The sequence below is a fragment of the Vitis vinifera genome, chromosome 1, assembly GCF_030704535.1.
Source record: "Vitis vinifera cultivar Pinot Noir 40024 chromosome 1, ASM3070453v1".
In the NCBI taxonomy this organism is placed as follows: Eukaryota; Viridiplantae; Streptophyta; class Magnoliopsida; order Vitales; family Vitaceae; genus Vitis; species Vitis vinifera.
This window is the reverse complement of record NC_081805.1, coordinates 22,999,162-23,016,638: the sequence shown is the minus strand read 5'-3', so window position 1 is coordinate 23,016,638 and position 17,477 is coordinate 22,999,162. Positions and strand designations below refer to the sequence as shown.

The following is a 17,477-nucleotide window of genomic DNA, read 5'->3' as shown; positions in this document are numbered from 1 at the left end:
GATCAAATATTATGCCAAAAATAATAAAGTAATAAATATAAAAAAAAAATGTAACAAAAAAATAAAGTAGTAGGGGTGAAGTATATTACTCAATTAGAGAACCGATGCAGAAATTCCGAGCAAATTTGAACTCTTGGAGCCACCAATACTTGTTTTGCACCACCAACAATATTGTATAATTTGAGGGAAAAATAAAAGAATTTGAAATATTGTAGAATGTGAGAGAAATAGAGAGAATTTGATGAAAAAATGAAAAGGAAGAACATGTATTTATAGGAAGGTTAAAAATAAAAAAATAAAAAAATAAAATAAAAAAATTGGTCATGTGACCGTTGGAGGCTTAGCTCCAATGGTCATATGACTCACATGGGCTGGCTAGGCTCCAACGGTCACATGACCGTTGGAGCCTTTAATTTTTTTTTAAAAAATAATATACTTTATTTTTATATATATATAATTAATTCAATTAATAAGCATAAAAGGAATGTAGTTCAGTTGGTTAGAGCCTTGAAATTTAAGCATGAGGGGAGGGGTTCGAATCCCCCCCCCCCCCCCCCTCCCTTCCTTCCTTTCTTTGAAAGCCATTTTGGCTTATTTTAAAAAGCCCGCGGCCCGACCCGCTAGCCCGCGGGCTCATAGGCCGGGCCGCGGGCCTAGCATTTTAGCATGGCCCGGCCCAGCCCGAGCTAGGCCACGGGCCTCCTATTTACGGCCCGGCCCACCCGTTGGAGACCCTTATATGCATGAGAGAGAATGGGAAGATATTTGAGTGGAAGTAAGGGTAAGGAAAAATGGGTTTGCTGGTTGCATACGTATGAGAGAGAATGGGAAGATATTTGAGTGGAGAAAAAGGTAAGGAAAAAAAAAAGGGTATGATAGCTGCATGTAACTGTTGTCTTTCTCTAAGTTTCAAATGCAAAAAGTGCTCGCTACACCAGTTCTTCCATTTCCTAAAGCGCATCTTTGGCAGCGACCGCAAGCTGAACCTTCTCTAAGCCTACCCCACTGACTCTTAACACTTCTTCAATCCACTCGTCTCCAAAGTCGTAGCTCCTTCCAAACACGCTCATCATCACATTGTTCAAAGACCCAAAATGCAACACTTTCTCCACCTTCACCTCACATTTCTTCTCCATCAAAGACCTAAACTCACCCACCATTTTCAACCCAATAGTCCTCCAAAACATCTCGAAGCCAGTTGTTCTCCCTGGATTGAACAAATGGGTGGCCGAAATCCTCCTCAAATTTCTCCAGTACACCCCGAATGGAGCAAAACCCATTGCTCGGTGGAATAAAAAAAACTCATAAGTCGACTCCTTCTCTACTAGGTCTTGTTTTCGCCTTCATTGGCTCTCTGACTCATAAGGTTCTTGCCAAGCTAGCTCGTGTTTCTAAAGCTGCTCCATTGATGGCTTTTTTCGGACTCATAAGTCTTGTTTATCTCCACTGCTCACCTTCCTATTGTCTAAAATATTCAAAAAAAAAAAAAAAAAAAAAAAACCGCATAGAGAGCTAAAAACACCAGATTCGCCTCCTGGGAACACGCCCAACAAAATAGCCAACTTGGCAAACGGTTAACCCAACAAGTGGCCAATCCAACTATGATACTTAGCACCTCAAACACACCAGAAACAAAAGAGGAAAAACAGAAATAGGAGCCATAGCAAAAACGGAGAGAAGGTCAAATAGGAAAACAAGCAAAACAGGAACGTGTAAAGCCTCATTTCAGGTAACATAAATGGGCTAATACAGGTAGAATCCACAAGAAACAAGAGCAGGATCTTTACTCATCAAACTCCAAGAAGGATTAACGCATATTTACCAGAGAAAAATAACGATACCAAAATATAAAGCCAAGACAGAGCATGCATACAAAGAGTAGATCCAACAAAGCAAACGTATGGCCCCTGGAAAGCTCCCCTCAACAAATCAATGCCCAGTAAAATAGCTGAAAATGAGAGTAAATCAATATGGAAATGAGAGATAAGAAGCTCACAATAGTCGTACCCAGAAAGCTCCTTTCAGGTAAAGAATTGCTTGGCTACCCACCTCCACTTTCTCGTCCTCTGTTTTTTTTTTTCTCTTCACCTCAGGAACCTCCTGAGCTTCTCTTCCCTGCTCCTTCTATCCCGCCTCTTTCTTCTCTTCCACGCTTCCACCTATCTCCCTGCTCCAACCATCATCTTCTGAAGTTTCAACCACCACCATGGTAATGGTCACATCCTCCCCCACGTGTCCCACGCTGCTTGCCTCCTCCAACATGAGGTCCCCCCACTTCAAAAACGAGAAATTTTCAAACTCCCAGGTGGTGTCCACAATGGGGTCTATAGATATATTTGAATATTAAACTTAACAAAAATAAATTTCTATGATATTATAATTTACATTATAAGTAAAAACAATTATATTAAAAAAAATCTAATATACACCTCAAAGTATACACAATGTTTACAAGGCAACAAGACCAAAAAGAAAAGGAAGAGCAAAAAATCACCTTCTTACTTACATCTCAACTAATCAATGAAATCGAAAATGGACCACGATGTATAACATACATGCACCATAACCCAATCCGAAAACATGTACAAAAAAAACCGTAAAATAACTTGATTCGCTAATTCAATATCTTCAAAGACTCTTATGTTTCTTTCCTTCCATAAGATCCAAAAAAATCATAAAGAGACTGCATTGCACGCCTTTTTTCCTTTTCTTTTCAACAAAGGAGTCATTCCATCTAAGTATGATTTCCTTGATATAAATTATAATGCATCTGGATGCAAACCACTTAAAAAAAAATGAAATCTCACTCCATGTTTAGCATTATGTAAAAACCATTATAATTTATAATTTAGTAGGTAATTTTTATTTCTTTGTTAATAATATTTATGATTAAAATATTTAAAATCTATAAATAAAAAAATATATATTATTTTATATTGTCAACTATATAATTTAATTTGAAATTAATTCATGGATTACCTATTCAACCTCCTCTTGATAGTTTTAGTCCATTAAGATTATACAAAAACTGCTTTGAATTAAAAATTATAATATTCAAAATTTATAAATAGAAAAACTCCAATTAGCAGCATGAATGAAATACCATAAATGCCTTCTTCACCAATATGACTCCCAAACCCTGATGCTATTCAGCTTAGGAGGAAGAGGAAAGAAAGACAGAATTTTAACATCTGCCATATGAGGCGTATAGGATATGGGACAAGAATTGGATGTATTTTTATTCACTTACTTTTGTTCATTAAAATGAAGATCTAATTAAAAAAAAATTCATTAAAATTTATGATAACATGTGATAACTTAGAAAACAAATATCTCTAAAAAAATGGTTTTACAGCAGCTTGCTTTCAAGAATTAAAATTCCCAAGAAACAAATAACCCCTTCTCTTGAGTGAAGCACATAACATACGTTTATAAGTGTATATCATGCTCTAATAGTTGGGTTAGAAAAAAGGTACACCTTGGCTACTGGTTCAAGAGTAAGGATGATGTCTATGGCGATCCTTCTCCCTTGAAGAATAAGAGGAGCTGTGGTAGTCCCGATCTGTAAATGAGGGAGAGTTAGAATTTATATGCATTAAAAAGCACTAAGCAAAGAAAAAAAATATGTTAAATAAAAATGATTTTCTCATGTTTGAATTTATTAAACTAAACACGACCTTCGTAAGAATGTTAAATGCATACCTCGAGATGAGTGACGCCTTGATTTCTCTGAATGCCCTCCTGCACCAGTAGTGAACATCAAATCCACAGAACAAATATAGTGATAAATGACTACATTTCTGGACTTTCGACCATGTATACATGTAAGGAAAGAAAAGATTACTCTCAAACTAACCTGAATCTTTTCCTCTATCCTTAGACCGATGTTTTCTATCCTTCACCTTCTCCCGGTCCTTGTCAATCTCATCACGCTCCCGTTCCCTATCAGAATCCCTTCCTCTATCACGGTCCCGTGCTTTTGTTCTTTCCCTTTCCCTGTCTCTGTCCCTGTCCCTGTCCCTTTCTCTCTCCCTTTCCCTCTCTTTGTTCCTTTCCCCACTTGCCTCTGTTCTATGCTCAGACTTGGATGGTATGGGCTCTTCTCTACCCTCTCCCTCCACAGCCATGCTCTTGGGATCATCATCACCCTTTTTGGATTCCTTCAACATGTCAAGGGCTTGTTTTACCATTGAATTCTTGGACCCACCTGATTCTGGATTAATCAACGTGGAAGCTGCTTTGGGAGTGACAGTAGCATTATTAGCCGGGCCACTCTGCAAAACTTCCTGCAAAATAACAATTGTCCACATCAATAATATAATTCCATTTTGTTATTTGGAGGGGGTCCTGCAATCAATTAACAGCATCCAATAATGAGTAAAACTTCTGCTACTCTTGCCGTCATTAACCTTTCTCTAGGCACAGGCATAGCTGGCAGGTACAATGGTTCACCAAAAAGAGCAGCACAACTATTCACCTGTTTTTTCTTCATTTTCCTTCAGTCTTTTTTTTTTTTTTTTTTTTGAGAAAATGTCAAAGTAGTGCCTGCCCTACTGATGTATGAAATGCTGTTTGGGAAGTCAGCTCATGCATAAATTGTTGACAGAAAAACATAATTACAATAAGTTAAGCAGATGGAAAATAACAAGGGGAAAATCATAATCACCTTTGAAACTGGCTGAGTTTGTGAATCTCGTGACTTGTTAGAAGATGTGAAAGAATCTCCATCCTTACACACTGGGATATGCTGTGCCTTTGGAAGGCTGTACAGATGAGCCAGGACTCTGCAAACCTCATCAATTGCAGACTTCTCTGCATCAAATACCTCCCACCATGGTTCATTCTCAGGAAGGGGTACTTGAAACCTACGAGCGGCCGCATATACAACCCCACAAGCCACCACCTCACTCTTAAATTGAACACATAAGGTTGTGCGCAAGCTGTTCAAAGGAGAACAAACACATAATTCAAGAAACAGCATATTGAACCGGACTACAACTTCTAGTGAAAGACAAGATACAAACGAGGACAAATACCATTAAAGCACCACAAACCATTCAGGGAATACAACTCGTGTTAGGTTTACCCTATTTTTCCAAATTATTCTAACTCTGAGGATTTATGTGTCCTATTTCATAATTACATTTTACCTAGAGAGTGTAGTTCTGATATGGGCCATCACATCTTTTCTCAATGTTTCATTCCAGATCCTTTTAGCCTTGCCTTCCATAAAGTCTTCATTGAATATTGCACCTCCAATTAAAACCATATCATTCTTTATTGGCGTATGAACATCAGTTTCTATTACACATGATCAAACATGTGTCACATCCTCTCCACCTGAACAAGGTTGAAGCTCCATCTACTTCTAACAAATCTGTTCATGTCTAGTTCAATATTCTCCTGTTTTGCAACAGACTTATTTAAACATTCTATCTTCCTTATGCTCATTTGAGCTATACTTGTTTATCCCTCCTTCAATTGTTCACATGCAGCAACATGCATACAAGTCCACCATGTCTTCATCTGGCACATTTTTGTGCTCTTTACTTTTTCTCACCACAATATTTCTTGAGAGGCTGCATCATATGCTGTCTCCGCAGCTAGAAAGACCAAGAGGAGATCATTCTTCTTCCCCAAAGTTTTTGTTGTCACTTTAAAACTAACTTGAAGCAAGATGACTTTCTAAAAAAATTTTAATCTTATTTCTTTGCGTTAGCCGAGCTCAACTTTTCTATTCTAGAGAATTAAAACAGAACTTGTAATTTTGATGTCTTTACTTTTTTAATATATATATTTTTAAAATTTTTCTTTGTGGGTGGGAGAGCCCAAGGGATCAGAAACAAACAATTCATAAAATGAATTTTTAATTACAGGAAGGACGAGCCATCCTTCAAGGAAAATACAGCATCTAACAAAAGGAATACACATGTCAGAAAAAAGAAATGACAAAAGAAGACACTAAAGGGCTACAACCCAAGGCAGGCATAAAATCCCCTACAAGAGTTGAAGGATTCTAACTGCAAGGCAACACACTGCCAAGACGGGCATGAAACCCTCAAGGTTTGTTCACCAGAAAGAAGAAAATGGAAAAAGAAATTCTATTGAAGCAGTCAAGAGTATTGTGATAATTTTGCAAATCATTTAAAATGAAAGCTAATGTTAGAGGTTATTTGAGTCTTATATAAAATTCAGGAAGTTTTTCCTTGCTAACAATATCTCAGTATAAGTTCTTATACTTCTAAACTTTCAAGTTTCCCTTAATTTACAGTTTAATTTGATTAGAAGTTCCTGTACTTTTTCCAGTGATGAGAGGTTTAGGATTTCTACAAGAGAACAAAATATTGTGTTCTAATAGGCTACTGTATAGAATGTTTTGGTTCTATCGAGTTTTTAGGTTGTTCTAAAGCTTAAAAAACAAACCTAATAATGTAAGACGGAAATAGAATGAATAATAATAATTTTTCTGACTTTGCAACCTTTAATAATGAGATTTTATAGTTTTATCTTTTATGTGAGTATCTTATAAGGTCTTTTTCTTTAATAAGTGAGTAAGAAAATATTGTTAACAAAAGGAATAGAAGCTATACACCACAGTACACAGAACCTATAAAATGGGTGCCACAAGGCAAAAACAAAACAAGGAGAGAAAACAAAAGATCACAGCTCCCACTCTCATCTAGAGCCCATCCAATCTACAAAATAAATTAAATGCATTAAGGCTTCCCCAATGTACAAACTAACCCAAGATACAAGATTACCAAGGAAAGTGCAATTTAGCTCTTGAACCGCCAGCACCTTCCTTTCGAACACCCTTTGGTTCCTTTCCGTGCAAATTGTCTAGACCATATGGGAGTAGCTCTCCAAACCTTCTTATATTTCCTCCCCACAAAGGAGTCATGCCAACTTAAAAGAGTTGGCTTGACTGTAGAAGAAAGGAGCCAAACAATGTCAAACAAAGAAAATAGAATATGCCAAAGAACCCTTAATTCAATGCAATGAAGGAGGATGTGATCTATCGATTTCTCTTCACCTTTGCAAAGGATACATTCGTACACCTACGACCACCCTATCTTTTGAAACTCCCAGGTCAACACCTTGCCCCAACTAGCTTCCTAAACAAAAAAAAAAAAAATTGCTTTTGATTTTTTTCTTTTTTAGGATAAGTAAAGAGGAGCAAATATATTAAAAAGAAGCGTCAAAATAGCAACTCAAGGTATACAAGATAAATACACCCACTCCCACATAGTTGAAACAAAAAAAGCTACCAAAATGGAGGTATAAAAACATCCCCACCCTCATCAAGAGTCCAACCAATCAATGAAACCAATTAGTGTCGAAGAACCATCCTTTATAAACAACTTAGTCTCTGACCAAAGAAAACAAACAAAAGAACTTTTTAATCTTTGGATGGAAAGCACGTCATCTTCAAAAGCAATTCTATTCCTTGCCTTCCAAACTGTGCAAAAGATGCATAAAGAGCTTGCTCTCCAAACTTCCTTTCTCTTTTTGCCCACAAATGACCCATCCCAACCCAAGAGCATTGACCTAGCTGAAGAAGGAAGCACCCACGACACCCCAAAAATAATAAAGAACATCTCTCATAAAGCCCTTGTCTTAACACAATGGAGAAGGATGTGATCTATAGACTTTTCATGCATTTGGCAAAGATAACATCCATTCGCTAAGGTTCATCCTCTTTTCTGGATTTGGTCCAAGGTTAGAGCTTTTCCCCACATTGCTTCCCAAATAAAGAAGCTCACTTTCGGCTGAACTCAAGACTTCCAAATGATTTTCATGGGAAAGAATCTGGAGAACTTGACTCTAAGGCTTTGTAGAGAGACTTAACTAAGAACTTGTCACTTTTTGTCTCCGTCCAAAGCACCCTATCCTCCTTATCCCTCTGCACTATCTTCCCATTCAGACATAATAAGAAACTCTCCACCTCATCCACCTCCCAACCATTGAATGGTCAAAAGAAGAGAAGGCTCCAAATCCCCCCTCCATCGGAAAAACTCCAAACATCCTTAGATACAGCAAGAGCATATAAAGTGGGAAATGAATCACACAAAGGTATAGCCCCACACCTTTTATCCTTCCAAAATTTCACCCTCCACTCATTACCAACCACAAAGGAAAGTCTATTGCTAACCAAGTGTCACTCCTTCCTAATTGTTTCCCATAACCTTACACCATACTCATCCCTTACTTCCCGAGAACACCAAACTCCTTGTTTCTCCCCATAGTCCCTCTTGATCACTTAACTCCAAAAGGCCCCTCTCTCGTTCCAAAAAACTCGCTTTTGATGGGACCCAATAATTCCAAATGATAGCATTTGGGAAAGGAATTGCATGTGCAAACTCTAGAATGGAGTATAAAGACTTAATAGAAATGGCCCCATCCTTGGCATTCATTCATATCACTCTATCCTTCACTACCCTTTTCATTAACTTCCCTTGAAGCCTTGAGATAAATGCCTTTACATCATCAAACTCATAATCATTCAAATGTTTGCCAAAATGAGGATCCCAATGGCCCCCTTACCCAAATCATCCCAAACATCTACCACCCATGCAACTTTGACAAAGCTAAGGCATACAAGGAGGGGAAAAATCATACAAAGGGGTCCACCCCCGCACCACCTATCCTTCTAAGACATCCTCCTCCCATACCCTATAACCAACTAAGTCCGGTTGGCTCCCATTGTTTCTTAATGTTCTTCCAAACTCCTACCCCATACCCCTTCCTCACTTTACAAGAAGAGCAAACCCCCTCCCTTCCATACTTCCCTTGAATGATCCTTTTCCAAAAAGCTTCTCCTTCAAAAGCATATCTCTAGTGCTAATTTCCTATGGACGCCCTATTTTTAGTGAAGAAAGGATTTTGATTCTTAATCGCCCCTTTTTTTATCCCTGCAAACAATCAACCATTTCATTAAATGCATCTTTTTCTTGAAAAGCTCCTCCTCCCAAAATCTCTAAATCTTCACTAGCCTCAATCTGACCTTTCTAAGCATGTCAAATAGACACACAAATAAATAGGCAAACTGGATAAGGTACTCTGAATTAGGGTCAACCTTCCCCCTTTTGAAATATATTATCTTTTACACAATGAAGGTCTTCTACAGAATCTTTCTTCCACGCTATCCCACACTGCCTCTACTCTAAATGGAGCCCCTAAGGTAAGACTCTAAGGTTTATCTATCTTTTTCTTCCCTCTATCTCTCTCTCTCTCTTTTCTTTTCTTTTTTCTTGATTTACATTCTTTACTTCTACCATTTTTTGATAAGTCTAAAGTAATGCAAAAACTTTCTTTACTTCTACCATAAACCCTACCTCCCCACTATTCTTCATTTACTTCCTTTACTTCCCCTATTCTTTCTGTAAAGCCTAAAAAGGTGAAGCCATGTTCCATCTTTTAATTGATGGTAGGTACTTACCATAGGATTGTTTGTTGTTATGCCTAGTTGGGACTCTCTTAATAAAATTCTCTATTTGCCAATTTGAAAATGGAACTCGAATCCAAGAATCACAAATTAGCAGTACATATAAACTAATTATTTACATGGATGAATACAAACACATATTTGTTTTATTTATATACTCTGCTGTGAATGTACCTATCATTTGCAAGATTCCAAGCTTCTTGTCTCAATTCTGGAGGAGTTTTGAGGGTGGCAAGGTAGTTTGATATGAATTTATGAGGATGCTCCACATGACAAATAAAACCCATCTCTTTCAAAATGTGCCTTTCAGTTCTGCTCAAATCAGTCTTCAATTCTGCATATTTCTGTTAACAAAAAGCAAAGATAAGCACACGATTTAGGAAGAAAACACATCAGGACTTCTAATAAATAAAATATACAATCTCAGACTTGTGTAACCAATATAGATTCAAAACCTTAGAAAATGGGTCCAAGTGCACAACGGGTAAGTTCTCCCTCCTGCATTCCATTCTGTGGAAAACAATGAGGACTTGCCTTGCTTTTCTAGGGCTTTCCTCCAGCTTTGATGCTAGCCAAACACAACTAGCAGCAACTCTCTACACAAAGAAAAAAAAAATGAAAGGAACAAAGAATTATGTTCCACACCAGTACTATATTAAGAAAAAATAGAAGAGAAAGCATAAAGATATAGTGTTGTTCTCAATTGAGCTACGCCCTAAAAAATGTAAATTAAACTTTCAAATTTTAGAAATTCCATTACTTGATATCAAAGAAAGCAAAGACCTCTTAAAAATCCAGATGTTTGGTCTAGTGGAGGTCAGTTTCCCTAGAAAAGAAAGATAGTTAGGAGGAGGGATAAACCTTCACATTGAAACGGGCAAATGACTTCTTGCAGTAGAAGCGATGGAACAAAACCTGGCCAGTGGCCATTACTGCTTGAGGTCTGACATGATAAGATTAAGGTAGGCAAACAAGTGGAAAATAAGAGATATGAGAATTGCATGTAACAACTGCATTTTTATAAAAAAATAAAAATAAAAAATAACAAAAATATAACAGGATACAGTCTCAACAAAATGCCGCTTTCTTGGATGAGATCGCAACCATAAATTCTAAGGGTTGTTTCAGTTGCTTCATCTATACCATCTTTCCTAGAAGGTGAGTTCTTTAGCTGCTCATCGGTTAGGTAGAATGTGTCAATTGCCGTGTAAATCATAGTTGATAACTGAGATAGGCAACCTTGAATAAACTGTCACAAAGAACCCATCAAATTTCAATATTTCAATATTTCAATATTTCAATATTTCAATATAAACAAAACACATATAAATTGATAAAAACAAAAAAGGAGGGGGGTGGGGACCATAGTTTTAAAAGGTGCACTTTAAGTGTGCATAGGCTCAAGGCGCAACTACTACCTAGTTATGGTGCATCACTTGCCAAGACATGTAACCTATTGAAGAGGAGTGTCTTATCGACTTTACTCTTCCTTTTTAAATGCTTTTATTCTTGAAATTTTTAATTGTATATTGAAACTTGCATAATTTCATTATTTTTTTATTGAATGCTTCTTTTAAATGTTTGGAATCTAAAATTTTTTATTGATTGGATTAGATTTTGAATCGTATTTTATAAGATTGATATGCATCCCAGGTCACATTTCACTTCAATCAAGAGCACGTCTTGCGTTGCGCCTTGCACCTAAGCTATAAGAGATTTTTGCATCTCAGGTGCGCCTTGTGCCTTTTAAAACTATGGTGGAGAGGGCACCTGTGACTATTTTCCTAGATAATGTCAACAACTCAATATAGCTCAAAGAGAACAGATGATAATTTAACCAGGAAGAGTTCCTTTCTTAGCTGCTCTTGGTTTTTCAATTCAAACAAATTTTCCTTAAAAGTAGATTTTAAAATTTTGAATGGTTTGGGACCAGGAAAAGCAAATTTCCACTCAACTATGCTACAACTATTTGGCTTGGTTAATACAAGTTTCTAAAATTTTTTATATTTGAAAACAACTTAGAACTTAAGGCCTGTTTGGTCCTTGTTTTCAAGAATTGTTTTCTGTTCTTGAAAAACTGTTCTTGAAAACAAAAAACACAAAAAACTTGTTTGGGGAAGAGGGTGTGTTTTTGTTTTTTGTGTTTTCTGTGTTCTCAAAAACCACTTTTTTTAGAACAATAAAAAGATGTTTTCATTGTTTTTTCACTGTTCAAAGAATAAATTGTTTTTCGTATTTTCTTTTCCTTCTTTTTGTGTTTTCTTAGCTGTTTTTTGTGTTTCCACAAAGGTGAGCTCCACCCAACCACCACACCCTCACCCGCAAACCCTTTCTTCTTCCTTAAATTATTGAAATTAATATACTTACACATGGTGACAAAGTCATCATTTGTTTAAGAAAATATAATTGATGTAAAAATTTCAAAATGGAATAATTTTAAAAAAAAATTTAAATGAATTGTGCATATGAAAATTATTTATATATTTATAATATCAAGTTAATGGAAGAAAATACTTTATTAATTAAAAAAATAACTTTCAAACATGTTTTTGGTTTTACTTATTCTAAAAAACTTTTTTATTAACTCAACCAAACATGTTTTTTTTATTTTTGAGAACAAAAACTATTTTTCAGAATTCAGTTCCCAAACACAATTTTTTTTTTAAAACACAAAAAATTGTTCTTAAAACTGTTCTCAAAAACTGTTTTCCAGAACAGTTTTCAAAAATAGCAACCAAACAAGCCTTAAGATTCAAAATTTAGTTAGCGTTTCTTTTCTTGGAAACCAAATAAAGGAATCCCAAAACAGATTTTAGTTGAACTTTAAGACGACAAAATAATTCATTAATTAATGAAATAACGTGCATTAAAGATATTAAATTGTTGTTAATAACTTTTGCTTTGGTTTGTGTGTTCTCGGCTTCAATGAGAAATCCTCTCCTAGAATGGAAATTCAAGGGACTAAAGAAGAAGAAAAGAGCAGTTTGGCATATGGCTCCGATTTACTTATTTGGGGAGAGTGCAACCGAAGAATCTTCAAAGACGAAGAATTGTCATACCAAAGGCTAAGGGTTCTCTTTTTTGGATCCCTTGTGGAATGGTCCAAACAGTTGTTGGATTTGGAGATCCCCTCTCATCTGAATTTTCTAGAGACTATTTATTGTGGCTAGTCTTACTCTTTTCTAGGTTTCTTCTTTCTTTTCTGGTGCTTGGGTTGTTTTTTTTTTTTGTGCAGCTTGTATACATTGGGTGCGCCCCCTTTTTTTGGCACTTCTTATTATAAGCTTTTGTCTATAAAATAAATCAAATAAATAAATAAATAAAAAGATTAAATTGAAAAGACAAGAAAATTGCAAACTCATGACCTCCATAAAACCATATCAAATAAACACCACATAGAATAAAAAACATTACAAGAAAGAACAACAGGTATTCTGATAACAATTATTTAAAAATAAAGAAAGAACGAAAGAAAGACATATATACAATTTATAAGCACCAATATACCTTCCATTTTGTGTTTTGCAATCAGAGGTTCATGGTGCATGCATGATGTAGTTATGTTATTTTTCAGGGTAGACTAATCGGAGCTATTTGGGGTAAGTAATACTAATCCACTTAACATTGTACTATCCAATTTTTGGAGTTGTGTATTTTATCCCAACTATTTGGAATATGATACTAATAGTTTTAAGTGAAAGGCTTTCGAAGGTGTTTTTCAGGCGTGCCTTGAAGCACTGGCGTGGCAAAAACGCCTCAAGGCAATGAAGAAAAACCAAAACTCCAGAAAGGATCTCGCCTTTCGCAGTGTGGCTAAGGCATGCATTAGATGCACCTTTTACGTGCCGAGATCCATAAAAGAAATTCAAAATAAATAAAAAAATTTGATCCACAACATCTATGTTAGCTTTTCTGCCTAAATGCATTCAAAACGATTAGCTTCCTAAATGCATTCAAAACGATTAGCTTTCTAGATGATCCTTCTAGAACATGGTGATTATAAGAATCTTTCTAGTTACTTCACTCTCTATTTCTATTTGAGAGAATCCTGAGGAAAAGCATTTTGTTTCCACCAAGCTAAAACAATATTTTGATGTCTCTAGTAAACCAAAGACATCCTTACTAGCTAGTTTGCTTCAATTGCCCCTCTACAAATACAAACAAACTTAGAATTGAAGATTTAGTTACAATTAGAAATCCACTTTTCTATCTTCATCCATGGATGCTTTACTCACACTCATTCAATTGGAAGTATTGATCCAATTCATAAAAATTATGTTTCGTGATTTTATAATCCAATTTCCAAATTTCATACAAGTCATGAGAATGTGTATTCTTCCTCGAATCCATCATTGAGAGGTAAAGGATTACGCCTCTGTGGGTCTTTGTGACTCAGGTGGCCTAGTTGGAAAAAAACAAAAATTGAAGAAAATATCAAAATTTTAACCGAAAATCCCATGGATAGTGGGTGAGAACTGAGAATAGAGAAAAAATGGAAGAAAAACCTTGGCTTCTCACTCAGACAACACCCTCTTACTCCAGTGACACCGAATCTGCCTCGTCTCAGCAATCTGTACGTTCTCCGTCTCGCCTCTTCCCTTTCTCCTTCATCCTTCCTACTTTCTTCTCTGTCCAAGCCTTCTCCACTACGACCATTTTTTTTTTTTTTATCATTTTCTTGTTTTTACATTTTACCTCTCCATCAGCTTACATCTTGTTTTATTGGGTATTATACTTTAACATATCTATTACAAAAATTAGGGTCTTTTAAAGCTTTGAGGCTTACGCCTCGACTTACCTACCGGATTAGCCTCAATAATGGATAGTTCATATATATATGGAAGCAGTAATTTCAGGTCCCAATTGGGATTTTAGGGATTTCGTTTCTGAATTGCAAATTTCACAAAGGACTTTCAATTTTCCAGCCAAGTTTCGATATGTAACCCATCAAAGAAACTTTAGGGTTTAATCAAGAACAAACAAAGACAATCCAAATAGGAACAAAATCAATAAGAAGAAAAGTAAATCATTTTAGCAAATAGAAAAGGGGAAGTCACAGACTCACATGATGGAAGGAGGCGATTCCGGGAGAGACGTGGCGGACACAATGAACGGCAAAGAAGCCTTGCTGGCTTCGATATGTTTCGTGGGGCAAACAGTCGCAGAGGTGCGACGGTGGCCGGGTTATGACGGCGAGTAGCAGCCAGATGTCAGCGGAAGACGGTGAAGAAAAGGAGCGGAGGAAAGCTGAAGGCAGAAGAAGCGTACGATCGAAATTAGAAGCTGGAGGCAGAACTTCTAAGCTTTGCCAGCTTTCAATTTTATAATATTTTAAATAAAATATTATTATTATTTTATAAAATAATATTGAGCAGTTTTAAAAAATTATTAAAAATAAAATAATATTGTTCATTTTTAAAATTATTAGTGTGAGATTTTAAAATATTATAATTTAAATTTAAAAATATCATTATTCATTTTTTTAAAATATATAATAATAATATTTATTTCAAAAATTAACAATTAAGTTAGATATATGGGTCTATAGAATAGGTAAAAAAAAAAGTCAAATAAAATTATTTTTGAAATTAAAGAAAAAACACTAAGGTGGTGTTTGTTTTTTGGCTTTTTGTTAAAAGTAATTTTGTGGACCCCGCATTTCGACTTGCTCAATGCGTTTTCCACTCGAATGGCGAGCTCGATTTTTATTTGAAAAATTGATTTTTATTGATTATTTGAAAATGACTTGGAGTCGCCACTTATTTTTATTTTATTTTTAAAGGGTAAACAAAATAAGAAAGAAAAACCCTAAGTGTGACTCCTTATTTTGGAAAAGGTGGTCTGTGAAAAACCGGATTGGGTTCGGGGGTCAGGTTACTTATCGGGAAGGTATGGTAAAGACCGTAGCACCCCTCTAAGTCCCTAAAGTCGGGTCTCTACTAATAAATGAAGCCGACGTGACAATCAACGAGAAAATCAAGGAATACTCGAATCAATCATGCACATATGAGAGTCAGAAAATGCATATAGACTAACCAGAGTGGGAATGAGTGTGTACCTGAGCAGTGAGCCACTATGCGCTATCAAGAAAATGAGATTAGTACAAAACAATGATCACAAGATATAGCATACATGTCATTAAACTGAATACAAAATCATCAATAGCACATGTGTCATTTCACTCAATTTTATTTTGATGGAAATTTATTTGATGTTGGGCCCCCACCAAAGCCCTTTTATTTTGCATGAATCAATTCCGTAAATTCCATCACTAGGAATTACAAAATTTGATTCTTGCTTATTTTAAAACATTTTGAAAATAAAGAAAATGCAAAAGTGGCTTGCCGGAAAGAAAATGGCAACCAAATTTTATTGAAAATGGGATGTTGGGTATCTAAAAAAACGAAGGATGAAAAAGTAGAGGAGTCGGGATTATTTGAAAAGCTGAATTTGAAAGGATATTTACAAAATGAGATTTAGAGAAATCATTTAAAAAAACGGAGGATGAGAAAAATGGCAAGTGACTCAAGGTGGCCATGCAAAAATGCTTGAGTGGGGGTGTTGATTGGAGCATGAATTAGCACTGATGGTGGTGATCTTGACACCTGGACTATCATGCAGAGCTACCATTGCATGTGGTGATTGCCTGTTAGGTACTGAACCCATGACCTGATTGTCATCACTTCTTTGCTGACGTTGCACAGATTGGACATGAATCGCTGGGTGGATAGTGTTCCGTGGCTCATTTCATGGCTTGATTTGTTCTCAGGTTCGAAGGCTACCCACACATTGGACTAATTGACCAGAGACCGGAAATGAACCCATTAATGACCTTGAAAACAGAAGATCTCCTTCTGTGACTCCATTAACTGCATCAAACCCTTCCACACTGAGTGCCATGAAAGAGGTAGTTTGAGAACCAGTGTGAGCGGCTCTAGTGGGCATCAATCTTGTATGCTAGACCAAACTTGGTAACTGATCCTGGGCTGGAAGGGCCTGAACAGCAATCGGATTCCTTGTTAGATGTCTTGGTATTGACGCCAATCTTCCATATCATCAAAATCAAGTTGTTCGAGCTTCACAAACATATCAAGATCAGAGGGTGGCCTCGAGACTAAAACTTCCAACCCCACTCTAAGGCTGGCACCATCCAAGACAGATCCAGAGCAAACAAGATGAGAGTCTACTGGCTCATCTGAAACTTAGTTCAGTCTCTGGAGCAGTTGCGGCACATCTTTGAATGATTTATTAAACCAAAGTTCACTTCAGAAGAGACTAAGGAGCCCTGTTACCTGACACCATGGGACTTGGCCATGCTCTTCGTCAATTATATCCGAAAGGGCCTTCTCTTTAGCAAACCACCTGATGTGGATGATCCACAAAACTTCATGGCAACTCTCTTAGACAGGCTCAAGGATTCCCTCGCTCTCACACTCGACCATTTCTGTCCACATGCAGGCCACCTTGCAACAAAGAAGGAGGATAGTTTCCCCTCTTACATGGTATTTGCAGATTATAACAACAGTCCCGGAGCGCAATTCATCCACGCGGCTGCAGACATGACAATATCTGACATCCTTTCATCAATTTATATACCCCAAGTTCTCCAATCATTCTTTGATCATGATAGGGTAATTAATCACGATGGTCACACCTTGTCTTTGCTATCAATTCAAGTCACAGGGCTTGTGGATGGCATCTTCATTGGATGTTCCACAAATCACGGCATGGTTGATGGAACCTCTTTCTAGCATTTCTTCAACGCATGGTCTGAGGTATTCACTCTCTAGGAACTCCCAATGCTTTTAATCCCAATGACAGTCCTTCTGTAGGGCAGCTATTCCAGCTATATGTGGTGCAGCCATGCTAGTTCCGGAGACCATTGCAAACCCTTCTCCAACATAATTGGCCTCATCCGTTCCATTTGGAGACCAGGCAGCCCAAATGAGAGAACCTGGAGCTAGAATATCTAGTTTGAGAAGATCCGCATCTTGGAAGTTGAAATCTCTTATATTGGGTCCCCGAGCAGAAA

The 17,477-nt window shown here is 36.7% G+C and overlaps 2 protein-coding genes across 5 annotated transcripts; one reads left to right on the top strand and one right to left on the bottom strand.

Annotated features, from left to right (window-relative positions):
* Positions 1-1,782: 1,782 nt before the first annotated feature.
* On the bottom strand, positions 1,783-14,751 carry LOC104878662 (cyclin-L1-1-like). Of its 4 annotated transcripts, XR_009466725.1 has the most exons (11): positions 14,511-14,750; positions 10,510-10,694; positions 10,307-10,388; positions 9,901-10,041; positions 9,620-9,789; positions 4,667-4,940; positions 3,857-4,286; positions 3,703-3,741; positions 3,479-3,562; positions 2,050-2,274; positions 1,783-1,948 (listed from the first exon to the last, which is right to left on the bottom strand). XR_009466725.1 is itself a non-coding variant. In XM_059740054.1 (10 exons), exons 2-9 carry the CDS (start codon positions 10,659-10,661, stop codon positions 3,492-3,494), a joined length of 1,359 nt encoding a protein of 452 aa, XP_059596037.1. In that variant the 5' UTR covers positions 10,662-10,694; positions 14,511-14,750; the 3' UTR covers positions 1,783-2,324; positions 3,479-3,491. The 4 variants fall into 4 exon arrangements, 3 of the variants coding, with proteins under 3 accessions (XP_059596037.1, XP_059596023.1, XP_059596067.1); XM_059740054.1 differs by having other exon boundaries at positions 1,783-2,324; XM_059740040.1 differs by having other exon boundaries at positions 1,783-2,274.
* LOC109124176 (uncharacterized acetyltransferase At3g50280-like) lies at positions 13,938-17,196 on the top strand. Its single transcript, XM_059736946.1, has 3 exons — positions 13,938-14,018; positions 14,605-14,709; positions 16,705-17,196. The coding sequence occupies exons 1-3, from the start codon at positions 13,938-13,940 to the stop codon at positions 17,194-17,196; spliced, it is 678 nt and encodes a 225-aa protein (XP_059592929.1).
* Positions 17,197-17,477: the final 281 nt, after the last annotated feature.

What these genes read in the sequence shown, in the direction of transcription:
- LOC104878662 (XM_059740054.1), bottom strand. Translation starts at nt 10,661, where the DNA reads ATGATTTACACGGCAATTGACACATTCTACCTAACCGATGAGCAGCTA. An exon ending in TTGCCCGTTTCAATGTGAAG is followed by an intron (nt 10,042 to 10,306) that starts GTTTATCCCTCC and finishes TTCTTTGTGTAG; the next exon opens with AGAGTTGCTGCTAGTTGTGT. An exon ending in AAACTCAGCCAGTTTCAAAG is followed by an intron (nt 4,287 to 4,666) that starts GTGATTATGATT and finishes GTTATTTTGCAG; the next exon opens with GAAGTTTTGCAGAGTGGCCC.
- LOC109124176 (XM_059736946.1), top strand. Translation starts at nt 13,938, where the DNA reads ATGGAAGAAAAACCTTGGCTTCTCACTCAGACAACACCCTCTTACTCC. An exon ending in CTGCCTCGTCTCAGCAATCT is followed by an intron (nt 14,019 to 14,604) that starts GTACGTTCTCCG and finishes TGGGGCAAACAG; the next exon opens with TCGCAGAGGTGCGACGGTGG. An exon ending in AAGCTGAAGGCAGAAGAAGC is followed by an intron (nt 14,710 to 16,704) that starts GTACGATCGAAA and finishes ATTAAACCAAAG; the next exon opens with TTCACTTCAGAAGAGACTAA.